Raw genomic sequence first — 17,071 nt, forward strand, 5'->3', positions numbered from 1 at the left:
AGTAACTGTACTCAGTCTCCTCATAATTTGCTGGGGACTGGATTACTGAGATCGAAAGCTAACTTTGATGGCTTCTGCCCTCAAGGAGTTTATGATGTAAAAAGCCTGGAAAACAGTGATGGGGACGAGATGATGATGCATGCTATGATGGAGGTGTGTGTAAGATGCAGTTTCAGCGGAGAGGAAGCTAGCTGCCCCGAAGTGTCCTCCGGCGAGGAGGCGTGTCCTCCGGCGAGGAGGCGTGTCCTCCTTGCAGTTGGAGGATGCAGAGGGCACCTGGGAGGGACCAGGGCACTCAGACCTCATTGTTCAAAGCCCGATGGTGAAGTCCGGTTTGCACCTGGGATGGCAGCCGGGAGGATACGAAATCAGGGGACGAGCCTTTGATGCTGTGCAGGAGTCTGAGGTTCCCCCCGCCCCAAGATGACACGGGTGACATGTGTGATGGGTTTTGGTAGTAAATTAATGAAACATTTCATCTTAACTGTTGCAGGAAAAATAACTAGCATCTCTAACTTGTGTTTTTTGTGACTATTACAGCGTGTCCATTAACACCAATTTTTAAGAATGTTAAAAAAACAGTAAAGGTGACAGGCACGAAAAGTAACAGGCCAGAAACCGGCAGGTGTACTGACTGAGGCCTTGCGGGTGTGCATGGGACGCAGACCTGCCTCCTGTGCATCCTTCCACTTTTCCCGGTGGGTGGTTGACCCATGGGAGAGGCTAAGCTAGGGAAGGGTAGCTGCTGGGTCGTAGGGGCCTGGCCGGCCGGGGTTCAGGGAAGGGGCCTGGGCATCCAATTTGGTTAGCTGAGGGTGTGGGGGGAGCCCGTGGGAGTGTCCCGTGGAAGAGCGAGCTCTTCGAAGGGCCTGAGAGGAGGCTGATGGAGAAGTGGGTGGGTCAGTGTGCCACGCAGGAGAAATTCTGTTAGGTGAGTTGCAGAATGCTTTATTCAGACCGTGGATTTTTTTTTTTTTTAAATGTTTATTTATTGTGAAAGAGTGAGTGGGGTAGGGGCTGGGAGAGAGAATCCCAGGCAGGCTTCACAGTGTGGGCCCAGACTCGGGCTCAAACCCACAAACCCTGAGATCGTGACCTGAGCCGAAACCAACAGTGTGGAGCCTGACTGAGCCACTCAGGTGCCCCCAGGCCATTGATGTTTAAAGTGGCTCTTGAACCATTTATGGGTTTTTACCAGTGTCCTTTGTTACTGTTTTTGTCTTCCTTGCTTCCAACTTTTTTGCCTTTTGTAGTTTGTTTTTTTTTTTTAAGTTGACTTATTTATTTTGAGAGAGGGCAGGGAGAGAATTGCAAGCAGGTCCCTCACCTTCAGCACGGAGCCCAGAGTGGGGCTTGATCTCACATAGCAGGAGATCACCAACTGAGCTGAAATCGACCTGGGACGCTTAACCAACTGAGCCATCCAGGCGCCCCTGCCTTTTGTAGATTTAATTGAACGTTTCATGTGATTCCATTTTCTTTCCTTTTTAGAGTGTTACCCCCCCCCTTTCCTTTTTACCTTTTTTCGTGGTCGCCCTAGAGTTTGCAGTGTTCCTTTATGACTGACTTCACAGCCATCGACACTGTCATGGTCCCTGGGTAGTGCAAGCACCTTCTGCTGCCAGTTCTTCCCTCCTGCCTGTGGGGTTCTCGTTCATTTCACCTGCAGGAAGTCTAGGGGTGCGCAGAAGTGTCTGTCGTGGAATACGCTGTTGCTGTTACCTGTTAGATTACTGAGGAAAATTAAAGCGCATCTTGTGTCTACCTCTCTTTTCTCTGGTGTTCATTATGCAGATCTGAGTTTTTGTCCTACAGCATATTCCTCCTCTCTGAAGGACTTCTAACATTTTTTGCAAGGTGGATCTGCTGGCAACAAATTCCCTCAGTTTTCGTTGGCCAGAGAAGGCCTTTCTTCTTCACTTTTGCAGGATAACTTTGCAGGCTACAGAATTGCAGGTGGTGTCCACCCCCCCCCCCCCCGTCGCCCCAGCCCAGCACGGTAAAACTGTCTCCCTCCCTTCTTTCCTACATGGATGGAACTCCTTTGCTTCCTCGTAGGTAGGCTGTCTTTTCCTTTGGCTTCTTTCAAGATTTTTTCAATCTTTGATTTTCTGAAGTTTGAATGTGACACGCCCCGGTGTAATTTTTGGGTATTTATCCCACATAGTGTTCTCCGTTCTTCTTGGAGGTGTTGTTGGGTGCCTGACGTTCATTTGGGGGAAATTCTCATTTAGTCCTTCAGGGCTGATTGATGCTTCGGAGCCCTGTTTCTGATCCTTCCTTTCCTAGCTCTGGCGCTCCGGCCGCGGGCTGCACCTCTGCTGGCTGCCCCACGGGCACTGGGCGCTCTGCGGTCGGTCTGTTCCTCCCCTGGCTTGTCTGCCCCTTGGCTCAGCCATGCCCCGTTTACTACTAAGCTCGTCACAGACCTTGATCTTTTCTGCCGGGGTTTCTCTCTCTAGCATTTCTTGCCGACTCTTAGGAATTTCACCTCTGCTTACGTTGTGCCTCTGTTCTGGCGTGTAGTCTGCTTTTCCATTAAAGCTCATAGCATATCAATCACAGTTTCACCAGATTCCTGATTCGGTGATTCCTGCACGGGTGACTTGTGCCGAGCCTTGCTTAAGCCTGCCAGACTGTGTTTGGCCCTCTGGTATGCCTGGTGATGTTTCGTTGAAAGGTGCGCATGAGGTACCAGACAAAGGAGCTGCTTGCTGTCAGTAGGCAAGTGGTGTGCAGGCCGGTGGGGGAGGTGGAGGTGTCCCCGTCCCTGAGCAGGTCTCCACTTTCTGGTCCACTTCACCAGTGCCTCCCACTTCCCCTTGGGTGGGACAGGAGGGCAGGAGGGGACTGGAGTTGGGTATTTCCCTGCCCCTAGGTAGGTTGGGCTCCAGCAATGTATTTCCCTTGAGGGCAGACTTCCTCTAGAAGAAAGTGGTGTGTGGTGTTTGGGGGGGGGCGGGGGGCAGAGAGAGAGAGAGAATCCCAAGCAGGCTCCTCGCCCTACTGGGGGAGAGGGGCTCTGTCTCACAAACCAGCAGATTTTGACCAGAGCCTAAATCAAGAGTCAGACATTCAACCCACTGAGCCAGCCAGGTGCCCCTGTTTTGGTATTTGTATTTATTTTGTTTTAAAGTTTATTTATTTAAAAAATTCTTAAAAAAATTTTTTTAATGTTTATTTTTGAGAGACAGATAGCACAGGTGGCGGAGGAACAGAGAGAGGGAGGCACAGAATCTGAAGCAGGCTCCAGGACCTGAGCTGTCAGCCCAGAGCCCAGCACGGGGCTCGAACCCACGAACCGTGAGGTCATCACCCAAAGTTGGACGCTTAACCGACTGAGCCACCCAGGCGCCCATCCGCTATTTATTTTTGAGGGAGAGAGAGCCCATGAGAGCATGAGCAGCCGAGGGCCAGAGAGAGGGAGAGAGAATCCCAAGAGAAAACCAAGAGCTGAATGCTCGGCACCCCACGTTTTGGTATTTTTAGATGGTTCCTTTTCCCTTGCCCGAAGCCCCAGTACGTTTTTGTCCCAGATTTCCCGTGAGGGCTGGTAGAGCTCATGAAAGTGTGTACCTCAAACTTGTCCTCACAGAGCTGCCAGCAACCCCGGCTGGTGACGGTTCGGATTTCCCTGTCAGCTCATCGGATTTCCCTGTCAACCTCTCTGGAGGCTTCTGCATTGGCGAGTTCCCATTCTGTGTGCCCACCTGTGTTTTCAGTGCGGGAGGCACACCTCACTTATGGGGCAGATCTAAAAAAAGAAGCTGTTTCTTGGGGTGCCTGGGTGGCTCAGTTGTTTGAGCATCAGACTCTTGATTTTGGCTCGGGTCGTGATCTTATGGTTCGTGGGATTGAGCCCCGCGTCAGGCTCTGTGCTGACCGTGTGGAGCCTGCTTGGGATCCTCTGTCTCTGTCCCTTCCCCACGTGCACCCTCTCTCTGGAAATGAACAACAAAAAAATCCTGTTTTTCAGTTCAACTTTGTTTTGCTTGTTGGTGTGGAGTGGTGACTTTACCGCTCTTTATGTGTTGGAAAGCAGAAGTCCTATCTGTAAGGAGAATCTTGGTGGATGTTTCAGGATGAGGGAGAGTAAATGTGTCTGTTGAGTTTGCCATTTTATTTATTTATTTAAAAAAATTTTTTTTTAACATTTATTTATTTTTGAGACAGAGAGAGACAGAGCATGAACGGGGGAGGGTCAGAGAGAGGGAGACACAGAATCTGAAACAGGCTCCAGGCTCTGAGCTGTCAGCCCAGAGCCCGACGCGGGGCTCGAACTCACTGACGGTGAGATCGTGACCTGAGCCGAAGTCGGCCGCTTAACTGACTGAGCCACCCAGGCGCCCCGAGTTTGCCATTTTAAATATGAAACCTGTATGTTTATCTCAAAAGAAGTTGACCTTTACAGGTTGATCCTGACGTCCTCAGGTACCCACTGGGATGAACTAGGCACCGAGTCAGGAGTTGTCAGCCTGGCCGGGGCACAGCAGTTGTCAGCATTTGTGTTTCGCCGTATTTGTAGTGTGTGTGCTGGGGTGAGAACACTTTCAGAGGATCTCGCTCCGACTGTGGCGTTGGACTGACACTGGTGAAAGGCCCAGGACATCTGCCCTTGACTACCACCCGTATCTGTCCTGAAGAACACTGTTCTAGAACCCTCGTGGCACTGTCCTGATCACAGCGTAGCTTGAAATCGTAGCTGATTACTTTATGATTGGCAAGCACATACAAGTATTTTTAATCTTGTTACTTGTAACTTTATTTTTGGTTTTAATGTACGTAGTAGTTTAGGTTTAAGTTGTATTTAAGTAAACTCTACACTCGTCTTGAGGCTCAAACTCAAGACCTTGAGATCACGAGTCCCCGGCTCTTCTGACTGAGCCAGGCAGGTACCCCTTGTTCTGTAATTTTTAATCACATCGTGAGGTGTACTGGGGAGATGTACACTCAATTTTTCTACTTATGTGGTATTCACCTGTGTATAGGCAGGTACTACGGGCCTTTAGGACACACTTCCTGAAAGTCCTGATGGTGAGGGTTTATGGGAGTTTATGGGAGGAGGTACTTTTAGTTAATGGGATTTACTTTAGTGGCTTTACTAAAGAGGTGGAATTTTTTAAGGAAATTTCATAGATTAACACACCAGTTGTCCCAAGAAGCAGTTGTTCTTAGCTGAAAGAATATGACGTCTTGGTTTTCTGTAGCTTTCTTAAAATACAGGAGTGGGGTCCCATCAGAAGCGAGAGAAGTTTCAGAATACCATTGGCAAAGATTATGTAATGAATTATCTCACCCAGATCGCCTGTAAGCCTGAGTTGATATCTGTTAGGTTGCAGACCAGCCCTGTGTGTTGTGGAGCTCTCTTTGTCCTCTGCTTGTGTTTTCCAGAACGGAGGTCAGTAGCCACATGTGGCTGTGGGGCCCTTGAAATGTGGCGGGCGTGACCAAGGGACTGGGGTTTTCAAGTTTTGTTTCATTTTAATGACCTGAGAAACAAACGTGTGTGTGGCTGGCGGGCTTATACCGTCAGGCCGTGGAGTTTCGGATGCTTGTTGGGGGCCGTTTCCAGCTGCCTGAAGCCTTTGTGGGCACCTGTGCTTTCAGTTGACGTGATCTGCCCCTTCGTGTAATGATTGCTTCCTTACTTGGCGCCTGGATGCAGGAGAGAAGCCACTTTTTCCTGGCAGTGTCCACAGATGGTGGGGGGCAGTGAGTAGGGAGCCGCATGCCCCCTGGTCCTGGGTATACCTGAGAAGAGAAGGCAGGAGTCCCACCCTCGAGGGCTCCTCTTTTTCTGGTGTTACCTGTTCCCTGTGACCTCAGGTGCGAGTGTGAGGCCACGTGGGGAGTGTGGGACTCGCAGCAAGTCCTGGATGAGGGCTGGACAGCAAGTTCTTTCCCTCCCTCAGACTCGCTTGCGGTCGGGGCTGGGGAGCAGGGACACTGGGCTGATCTCAGGAGGGTAAAGACCATTTTAGTTCATTTATTTATTAAAAATTTTTTTAATGTTTAATTTTCAGAGACATACATAGAGACAACAGAGTGCGAGTGGGGGAGGGGCAGAGAGAGAGGGAGACAGAACCCGAAGCAAGCTCCGGGCTCTGAGCTGTCAGCACAAAGCCCAACTCAGGACCTGAATTCACGAACCGCGAGCTCATGACCTGAGCCACCCGGGTGCCCCCCCCCCCTTTTTAAAATGTGTTTTAATTATTGGGGCACTCGGGTGGCTCATTCAGTTAAGCTTCTGACTTCGGCTCAGGTCACCATCTCCCAGCTGGGTCTCTGGACCCCGCATTGGTCTCTGTGCTGACAGCTCAGAGCCTGGAGCCTGCTTCGGATTCTGTGTCTCCTCCACCCCACTCATGCTCTATCTCTCAAAAATGAATAAACGTTGAAAAGAAAATGTGTTTTAATTATTTGTTTTGAGAGAGCCTTCATGAGCTGGGAGCGGCAGAGACAGAGGAGAGAGAATCTCAAGCAGGCTCTGTGCAGATAGCTCAGAGCCCAACTCGGGGCTCACTGTCATGACCCATGAGATCACCACCTGAGCCGAAACCAAGAGTTGGACACTTAACCGATTGAGACACCCAGGCACCCCTAAAATCTTACTTAAAAAAATTATTCTTGAATTGTATCCTTTTTCTTGAGCCCCCCCCCCCCCCCCCCCGAGTCTTACCATACTAACTTCTTGCCTCTTACGTGGGCCACATAGTTTTGTCTGTGTGTGCAGTCATTGTAGTTGAAGCTGAGGTTGTCTCTGCACAGGGAGCTTTCCGTTTGCTTTCTGTTTTCCAGTTCATCAATAAATGGCAGTGTTCTTTTAAGCTTTGTTTGCTTCATTGTCTCCATACATGTTTGTGTTGTCCTTGACTAACCTGTTTACATACTTGTTTTCTAAACTTGGTGACTTATTCTCTAAGCTAGCGTATGATGGTTATCAATAAATGGGATTACAGTCACTCAGAATTACCTCATTGTTTTCATTGGGAGTAAATATGTTGATGGTAGAATGGGTGTCCAAGAGCTTTTGATTGGTTGGAACAGTGGGCCAACATAAGCAAGGTGGACTTTTTGGGGCGAGCTGTGAGGCTCATTGATCCGAAGAGCCGCCGTTGCACAGAGGCAGTAGTGGGAGGCAGCAGGGCGATCACAGACTCAAAAAGGCATAGCTGAGTTTATGTTGATAATTGAAGTCAGGTATGGTTCTTACGAGAGTTGACCTAACATTGGTGATCCAGGTTCAGAGGAGAAATGTCTTGTTCCCTTCCGTTGGTGACATCTGGACCGTCCCCGCATCATTGATGGTGCTGGAATCCGGGTAGGAAGGGATCGCGGCCTTGGAGCTTGCTCAAGGTGGAGATTCAGGAACCCAGAGATGTAAGGCTGTATGTCTAGAGAGTGAAAAATTCACGATGGTAAACCCCTGAGTGTTTGAAGACACCTGTGTCGAAGAGAAATTCAGCCCGCCCGTGGACCAGGGACCAAAGGGTGACAGCTCCCTGGAGGCCCGCTCTTCACTACAGAGAATCCAGTAACTGTCCAAGATTAAGGGCTGCTCCCTGGACTTTGTTCAAGCAAGAATGTTTGGACTAAGTGTTTTATGAGGCAAAGTTAAAAGCCGGTTACTTAAGAGGTCCTTTCGCTTAGAAGAACATGCGGGCGCTGCCGGTCGAAGCCTGTGCTTTGAGAAGCACCCCAGTTGTTACTTTCAGAAGGGTAATTTTCTAATTCTAGCATTTCTCGTGCATCTGTTAGCAGGAATTCTTTAAAAAGAATGTTGGCTCATCGGCCATTCGGTCGCAAGCGTAGCTCGTCCAGCGGCAGGCAGCACAGGCCACCCGGGACTCCTGCTCGTGTGTGTGCTCGTGTGCTCGGGACGCACGGCACTCCTCCTGGTGGTCCTGTCGCCGTCCCTTTGGGTCCACGAGTGCTCCATCAGCTTTGTTCTCGTGTCCTTCTGAACTGGCTCTACTCCTTTTTGACTTCAGGTTTTTGGTTTTTAATTGGGAGTGATTTCAGATTTACAGTAGCGTTGTCAAGACGTCGACAGACGTTTCTTGTCCGCCTTTGACTCAGCTTTCCTCAATCTAACCACAGTACACTCCCCCGAACGGAGCCCCGACGTTGGCACGGTGCTGTTCTCTAGACGCTTGAGTCCCGTCCGGCCGGTATTCTGCTGAATACCCTTCTCCTGCTCCACACGCCAGTCCCGGGGCCCAAGTGTCCCCCATTCAGTTGCTGTCACTCTCAGTCACCTTCAAGGTGTCACAGTGGCCGGCCTGGGACGTCGGCTGCGTCTAAAGTTTCTTGCTTGACGGCGTGTCCTCGGCTCATCTCGCGCCTCCGCCCCACACTCCGCGTTGGTCAGCGAAGTAACGTCTCGTTCCATCTGATCCTCGGCGGAGCTGACCGTGTCCTTCGTAGCTGGTTCTGTCCGGTGCTGGACACCATCTCGCATCTGTTGTGACAGCACCTGTGTATTTATAGCTCACCTTGGCTGTGAGAGAAGACGGTGTGATTAAGTTAAGAGGCTCCTGCGGCAGGAGGGGCTGGTGCCATTGAAGATGGAGAAAGTGGAAGGGTTTTGAGATAGTTGGCAGCTAGGCCTGGTGAAACCGTGGATTGCCGTGTGTGGGTGTTCTGTCACGGGGTGGGTAGTGGTGTCGGTGAGGGCGAAATTTCCAGTCCACAGCGTGAGAGCACGAGGTAGAATTCAGTCGCGGAAGACCAGGAGTGGGGTGGGGACCCAGTGAAATTTGGTCCTGTTCTATTTGCGACGTCTGTCACACGGCCAAGTGGCTGTGTCAAGCAGTCATCTGTCTATTCGTGTCTGAAGTGCCAAGCAGAGACCTGGGATTGGAGCTTACGTTGGGGAATCGCTGCGGGATCCGTGGTATTTGCAGAACGGGGGTGACGATGAAGACGCGGGAGTGCAGCCTGAGAAGGGGTCCGGAACCCTGGCTTCCCCACCCTGTGCCCACGGGGCTCGTAGGGAGAGGAAACCACAAGACGGACGGACCGGAAAGCCCAGTGTGCCGAGGGCTTGGGGCGCCCAGCTGTGAGAGCTGTTTCTGGGGGTGCCTGCGCTGGTGGGGAGCCAAGGGGGCAGGTGGCGGCTGGGCAGGACCGGGTGAAGGAGCAGAGGAAAGGGGGGAGGTACGGACAGCCTGCTGCTGCAGGGGCGGTGGAGGGTGAGGGGTCCGGCTCTGCAGACGGGCTGGTCTGATGCACACTTCAGTTCGTTTGCCTTTTCTTCGAGGGACCGTCTCCGTCTAGGACGCGGGCCAGGTGGCCGCTGGTCGCCATCACGCGAGTGTTGCTCGTCTCCCGGGTGCTGCTGTTGATGGTTCTCCTGCGCTCGCTCAGCCCCAGTGACCGTCCTGGGGGTGTCTTTGGTTAAGGCACCGCGGTGTTCACATCTGGCAAGGCCGGGCCAATTCCCACGCGTGCGCCGACTGCCTGGAGGGCCCTGCCACGCTGCCGTCGTCACTTGCACGGAAACAGGCACCTGAGTGCCAAGGCTGGCGAAACTGGACTTGAGAATACAAGCTTTGAAGTGAGTTCAAGGATGTCTGAGCGGTGGCATCTGACTCCCCGGGTGACCTCTGGCCACGTGTGGCTCAGCCGCTAGGAAGTGGGAGCCTAGTTCTGAGACTTTTCTAAGCCTCGCTCCATTGGGCGCAGTGGGTTGCCCGGTCCTGCAGTGCTGGGAGCTCCCGGGATGCCCTGTGGGTGCAAGCGGCAGCAGCTGGAGCTCAGCAGGGACCAGAATGTCACATAATTTTCAGCCCTCTGAGGTAGGGACGCAGGGCTTCGAGTTTTCTGCCGTTTCTGGCAGCTGTTGTGCTGTAGCTTGCGTTCGGGTTTTTCTTTCTGAAGATGTAAGCTTGCTGTGCTTCTTGGTCTCGAGAATTGACGACCCCTTCTGTGGCTGGTAATTTTCAGACGGTTTGGCTGGTGTCGCTGACTCGGTGGTGTGCTCTGAATCCAGTAACTACCACGGAGGAAACTTTTTCTTGAATGTTTATTTTGAGAGTGAGAAAGAGAGCGCCTGCCCTTGTGAGCGGGGGTGGGCAGAGAGCAAGGGAGAGAGAATCCCGAGCAGGCTCCAGGCTCCGAGCTGTCAGCACAGACCCTGAGATCGTGACGTGCCTTGGAACGAGGCTCACGCACTTAACCGACCCAGCCACCCGGGCGCCCCGAGGAAACCTTTTAAAATTGGGTACTCACTCCCATCTTGTGTAGTTGAGTGCATTTCGCACAGATACCTCAGTATTTTAAGTTGAACCTACCGAAACAGTTCAAAAAGCTATATGGTGAACGACCGTGTTCTTGGAGGTACGTCCTCCAGTTACGGTTGTGGGTGCTCGTGGCAGGGTGCCCTGCCCCCCATCTCTTTGGCATAGAGATTGTTGCAAGTTTAAAGTAATCAAAACCCAGTGGAAGCCTGAAACGCCCTCGGCCTCGCTCTCAACCGCCTATATTTACATTGGAAAGGAGGAAGCCTGTCCCGGAAGAGAGCTACCTCCTCCGAGACTCCCCTGTACCTAAGGAATCTGCGTAATGTCCAGACATCTCTCGTCTTCTTGGTAATTAACAGACTCCCTCCCTTTTGTGTGCTCGGACCCTCCGTCCCTTCGGCTCGGAAGCTTCTTGATGCCTCACACTGTCTGTGGAATTTCCCGTGAGGGGTGTGGGCGCCCCTTGCACGTGCCTGTTACAGTTGAGTTTCTGCTCTTAAGTTGCTCTCATGTCACCATGATTCTGAGCCCCCTTTGAAGACCGGAGGGCAGACCCCAGTAATATTTTTGTTAGGGGGTCTGTCACGGCTGTTTGGATTTTCATGTTAGGTTGTAGGAAGAGTAACCATATGGTTTTCTCTAATTTGTAATTTAAACAGATTCAGAAAAAAAGAAGAAAAAATTCTGAAAGGGACGCCTGGGTGCTCAGTCTGTTGGGCATCCGACGCTTGATTTTGGCCCAGGTCGTGATCTCACGGTTCAGGTTCATACGACCAGGCCCCGAAAGCTGGAAGCCTGCGTGGGATTCTCTCTCTCCCTCTCCTGTCCCTCCCCCACTTGAACCTTTTCTTTCTCTCTTAAATAAGTAGTAAAAAAAAAAAAAAAAAAAAAAAGATGCCTTTAAACAAATTGTGAGAGTGTATTTGAGAAAAATACATATTTTGGTATTCAGAATGACAAGTCTTGAGTTCAAAAGTCTGTTCTGAGTTCTTAACCTTTTTAAAACTTTTTTTTAAGGTTTATTTTGAGAGAACGAGTGGGGAGGGGCACAGAGAGAGGGAGAGAGTCCCAAGCAGGGTCTGCACTGGATCTCACAGCCTCGAGATGACAACCAGAGGAGATGTCAGGAGTGGGACACTCACCTGACTGAGCCACCCAGGCACCCCTGAATTCTTAACCTTCTGACCTCTAGAACTGTTAATGCTGCATTTGAGGTTTTGTACGGTCTGTTCTAAATATTTCTTTCATCATGTGATCAAATTGATAATGACATTTAACCTAAATATTTCTAATTTCCTTTGACGTAAAGGCTTTCTCTCTCTCTCTCTTTTTTAAATGTTTATTTTGAGAGAAAGACATCATCGAGTGCAAGTGGGGGGGATGGGACAGAGATAGAGGGAGACACAGAATCCCAGGCAAACTCCATCCAGGCTCCGAGCTGTGAGCTGTGAGCACAGAGCCCGACGCGGGGCTCGAACCCATGAACCGTGAGATCGTGACCTGAGCCGAAGTCGGACGCTCAATCGACTGAGCCACCCAGGAGCCCCCCCCAAGGAAATTTCTTAACATAAGAGTTTTGTTCTCACGGTTGTTCTTTTCTGGTTTTGTGATATTAGTTTTCCATTTTTGTTCCATTGTTTCTTTAAGCATTCCAAAACTTAAATGTTTAAGTTTTGTTTGGCCAAATGGGCACATTTGATAAGAACCTGGGTTTTTTTTTTTTAAATATTAGATTTTACTTTTAAGTAACATCTACACTCGACGGAGGACTCAAACTTGTAGAACTCTGAGGTCAAGAATTGGATATTCCAGTGACTGAGCCAACCAGGCACCCCCAGAACATGGATTTTCTAACTGTTGGCTGCTGGGCCCTAGTTTATGTTACTACAGGTTTATGCTGTGTTGCCACAGACTACAAGAAGTTTGATAAATGCCCAGATCTTAAAAACTTAACCTTCTGTTTGGTTAACAGTAGGACCGCGGATGTGTCTTTTTAAAAAATGTTTTTAGGGGCGCCTGGGTGGCTCAGTTGGTTAAGCAACCAACTCTTGATCACAGCTCAGGTCTCGATCAGGGTCACGAGATCAAGCCCTGCCTTGGGCTCTGCACTGGGCGTGAAGCCTGCTTCAACAACAAAACAACAACAACAACAACAAAAAATTATTTTGGGCACCCGGCCGGCTCATTCCGTAGAGCCATGCGACTCTCGATCTTGGGGTTGTGAGTTTGAGTCCCATGTTGGGGGTAGTAGTGTTCACGTGAAAAAAATGTATTTATAAAAACGATATGTAAATAACTTTTTAGCAACTGTAAAAACTTTTATTTCTTGAAAGGGGAAGGAGGTTTTTTTAATTATTTTATTTTATTATTATTTTTGGAAAAAGAGCATGGGAGACGGTCAGAGGAGGGAAGAGAGAATCTCTAGCAGGATCTGTGCCGACAGAACCCGATGCAGGGCTTAAACTCACGAACCATGAGATCATGAACTGAGCTGAAGTTGGATTCTTAACTTACTGAGCCACCCAGGTGCCCCCCAATTTATTTTATTTTTGAGAGAGAGAGAGAGAAACAGCATGAGTGGGGAGGGTCAGAGAGAGAGAGAGGGAGACGCAGAATCCAAAGCAGTCTCCAGGCTCTGAGCTGTCAGCCCCCAGTGTGGTTTCCTGTTCGTTATTGTGATTATTTCATGAGTCCTTTTTTTGTTTCTTTTCAAGTTCTTATTTTAGACTCTTTTAAAAAAATTTTATAAATGTTTGTTTATTTTTGAGAGCAAGCATGAGTCGAGGAGGGGCAGAGCGGGGGGTGACAGGATCCGAAGCTGTTTCTGTACTGAGAGCAGTGAGCCTGAAGTGGGGCTCAAACTCATGACCTGTGAGTTCATGACCTGAATGGACTGAGCCACCGAGGAGCCCCCGGCTTATTTCAGATTCTTGGGGGTGTTCTAACTTACTCCTGATGCTTTCCTCGTTTTTAGAATTTGTCAGCTCGTGTTCAGCAGCAGGAGTTATGTTTTCAGCTGGAATCTTTGTGACTTAGGTTGTAGATACTTTTTTCTGCAGGGCGCCTCTATTTGCTTCACCATCCTAGGGTAATGTTTAGTAATTTTGAAGATAAGGAACGTAATGAGATTCCATTCTGTACCTCTGACTGAGCCTTCAGGCTTCCAGCTGCTGGGGGGACAGGGCTCTTCTCCTCTTTGAAGTTCGTTGGAGGGTTTCTCTTCCCCACTGTGTCGTAATTATGGCCTTTTGAGAGCCACGGTATGGGGGGGGGGGGTTCTCCGTTGCATCCTCTGGCTTCCTGTGCCTCAAAAGCAAGACCTATCCTGAAAACAGGGCACCCCTCCGCCGTGTCAGGATCACCACTTCTGGGAGCTCAGCTTTTTTCAGATGTCTTTGCTGGACTTTAACATTTCTAGGTGATGGGGGATCTGTTTCAGGTCACCCTGTGGTACTTTTTAAAAAGTTTTTTTAAGCTTACTTCGTGAGAGCACGCGAGCAGGGGAGGGGGAGAGAATCCCAAGCAGGCTCTGCACTGTCAGCACAAAGCTTTTGAGGGGCTCCAGCTCTCAGATGGTGAGATTGTGACCTGAGTCCGGGTCAAGAGTCGGACGCCCAATCACTGAGCCTCCCAGGTGCCCCATCCCGGGGTATTTTTGAGCTGTTCTTTGTGTCGCGCTCCTGGACTAGTAACACGTAGTTGTTACGTGCTCCTTCCTGACCCTTTATATGTAGACTTTTTTGTAAAGGGCTTGGCATGCACACAGGTGCCGAGTCGTGATGTAACACTGGACCTTTTTACCACGGTCGCTCCCCAAACGTGGGAGACACCTGTGCCAGGTGTCTTGTTTTGGGAAATGGCGTAATTTCTCGCTGGGCATCATTTAACCCGGCCGTCGTCGTGCCCCAGCACTGTGGCCTTAAGACTGTGATGGCATGTGCTCGCTTCCAGTCCGAACGTCGCTCTCTGAAGTCTGATGGTACAGTGTCTGGCGGGGGGGGGGGGGGGGGGCGGGCACAGAAAGCCCAGCTTCAGTTGTGGGCCGAGTAGCCTGAGTGAGGGCCTTGCTCCACTGGGTGAAGTTCCTGTGTACCATCCAGGGATAGGCCTGCTGTTTGTAAGTTCTTGGTCATTAGTTGAATGAAGTGCTTTTAGCCAATCAAAGTAAAAGAAGTAAATCCGTTAGATCTCGCCTCTTAATTTTTTTTAATGTTTATTTTTGAGAGAGAGGGAGAGCGCAAGCAGGGGAGAGGCAGAGAGAGAGGAGACACAGAATCCAAAGCAGGCTCCAGGCTCCGAGCTGTCGGCACAGAGCCTGACGTGGGGCTCGAACCCACGAACCGTGAGATCACGACCTGAGCTGAAGTCGGACGCTCAACCGACTGAGCCGCCCAGGCGCCCGATCGCACATACGTGTAGTCGGTCTGTGGCACCCGAGGCCGAGCCTTGTTAGCAATGGTAGGAGTAGGATGGGTTTTCATTGTCCTGCCCTGTGAAGTGACAAAAGCCACTGAGCAAATTGCTGCTGCTAGTTTTCCACCGAAGGCCTAATCTGTAGGGAGAGCCGGTGGGAGGGTGAAGCCACAGGGTGAAGTTAACAGTAATAGCTCTGCTGTCAGAGACCTTTCCTTTTCCTTTCCCAGGGACTCCGGGGGCGTGCTTTAGCTCGTCCCCAGTGACAGCCACAAGCCGTGGGAGGTGTCATTGTGTGGTTCCCATGTTGTGTCTGCTCAGGGCGGGGACAGCGTGTTCGTCCTGGTGGCTGTGCAGTCTTGCCCAACGCCTGGCACGGGAACGCACTGAATGGAGGGGTAACCGAAGCTCCCAGAGCGGGGCCCGTGTCAGGAAAACCAGATACTCACAGAAGGCCTGTCAGCTGGTGGTCAAGTGGGCACTGAGTGCCTGCCTCAGAGTCACCTGTTAGTTTTATTTAGTTTAGGCTATTATTAGGCTATTTCAGAGCTTTTATTCTATATTGAGAAGGGTCTAGGGCACAAATCTTGGAATCTGTTCCCGGATGAGGGCCCAGCCTGGCAGGCTAGTGGTTAGTGCTCAGGTGAGGTGACCTACCCTCCCTCTCCTGCTGTGCTCCTACCCCCATGATGAACCCAACCTCAGCAGTCATGTCATTGACCATGGATTTCTAATTGCAGGACTCACTCCAACAGCCTGTTAAAACATGGTGGATTACTATGAAGTTCTAGGCGTGCAGAGACATGCCTCAGCTGAGGATATTAAAAAGGCGTAAGTAACTGTATTTATGCAGTAATGAATCTGTGCACTTGGGCAGTGTAACTTTTTGTCTCCTGAAGTGGCGTTTCATGTGGTATAACCGTTTTAGAATGCTGCTGTTTCACTGTATCTTCAGACAAGGCAGTGAAACTAACCTTCGCCTCCTCAGACTAGGCCCAGCCTGTCACTTGGCATTGAGGGATGAGAAGGTCACTTGGTTTCCTCCGTTACTTTGCCTTGGGACAGTGGATTCTGTTGCTGCTTAAAGCAGATCAGACATTTAACTGAGGATGCGAAATAATCCCAGGCAGTTTTGACATTGACTGTGGAACGGAGCTGACCTGGCACTTCGCGCTTGTAGAGTGTGGTGCTGTGACCTCCTCAGGGTAGTAGCTGTTCGGGATCCCTGTCGTTGGCCCCGGCCTGTACCGTTAGAGCCAGATTGAGTGCTGCGCCCCTGCTGGCCTTCCTAGGCCTTTGTGACCAGGGCTGGCCCACGGCGGGGGCAAGGTGGAGGCCACAGGTGGCACTCAAGGTGAACTGGGTCTTTACTTCGTTTGACCTTAATGTGTAGCACAGAGTTAGATTTTAGCAGAGCTAGAGAGACTAAAAACTAAGCCTGGAACTGTTTCAGTTTGTTAAGGGACTGGCGTTTTTGTTCACACACAAGTCTGCGCTACTAGGCTTAGTGGGTCTGCAGAAGGAAATTCAGGGTACTTGAATAAATCGTTCACGTAGAAATGTTAAACATAGCAGCTTGACTCCTGTGATGGGCCTGCCCTGTGTCAAACCGCAGCCAAGCAACTTGAGTAGGAGGGCCCAGGAAGTGCCTTTGAGCTGTGTCACCCGTGGGGCCCCTCGCGTCTGCCGGCTCACAGCTCACAGACAGCAGTCGCCAGTTAACTGCACTCTTCTTGAATAAACACAATATGTAAATAGTATTTCCACTAACTGATGGAGAAACAGGCCCACGTTATGCTAAACACGGTCAGGAAGGGGACTGGTTTAGTTTCTTACGAGAACGTGGGCCGGCCGTTGTCTTCAGGGTGGCTTTGAAGTGTGAACTGAGAAAATGCCATCGTTAAATGGAAGAAGATTTTCCCATGAAGTGCGCAGTTGAATACTGACTTAGACTAGATGCAGCCTTACTTGCTTTAAATGAGCGAAACTGCATCCATGGCTGGTGCGTGTTCGTAGTCCGTTTTGTGGACTCTAGGCTTTGATCTTGTGCAGCGACCAGAGAAACTTTTGTTTGAGGGGTGATGGTAGGTGGCTGTCCCCTCCCTGCGCATTTCTCCGGGGAGACCTACAGTCTTACCTGTGTTTGTGTCACAGGCCGTGTGTCCTTGGCGCTCGCTTACTGGTGTGGGGCCGGACGTCAGTCTCAAGGCCAACACTGAAAGACATTTGACGTTCTTTACACTTCACGTATCAGGCCTTGAGTCTAAAAACATGGCGTAGTCTTTCAAAACACACCCGTGAACACTCGGGAGTCTCTTCTCGTGTCTTTGTGTTCACAGGACTACCCCCTGTGCAAAGTGACCGTCCTCCGTCTTTCACACGGTCTGTCATTTTTTACCAAGGTTTGTAGTGCT

At 50.4% G+C, this 17,071-nt stretch overlaps 1 protein-coding gene across 5 annotated transcripts in view; it reads left to right on the top strand.

Annotated features, from left to right (window-relative positions):
• Positions 1-17,071, top strand: part of DNAJB6 (DnaJ heat shock protein family (Hsp40) member B6) — a 67,358-nt gene that overhangs the window by 8,775 nt on the left and 41,512 nt on the right. For 3 of the 5 annotated variants that reach the window (XM_043590037.1, XM_043590041.1, XM_043590039.1), the window contains exon 2: positions 15,398-15,488. In XM_043590037.1, the coding sequence (XP_043445972.1) occupies positions 15,424-15,488 (65 nt within the window). In that variant the 5' untranslated portion in view covers positions 15,398-15,423. Of the gene's footprint in view, positions 1-8,611; positions 9,560-15,276; positions 15,301-15,397; positions 15,489-17,071 lie in introns of those variants that run through there. The other 2 variants (XM_043590038.1, XM_043590040.1) reach the window with 2 other exon arrangements.

This window comes from Prionailurus bengalensis, chromosome A2 (assembly GCF_016509475.1).
Source record: "Prionailurus bengalensis isolate Pbe53 chromosome A2, Fcat_Pben_1.1_paternal_pri, whole genome shotgun sequence".
NCBI classification, from domain to species: Eukaryota; Metazoa; Chordata; class Mammalia; order Carnivora; family Felidae; genus Prionailurus; species Prionailurus bengalensis.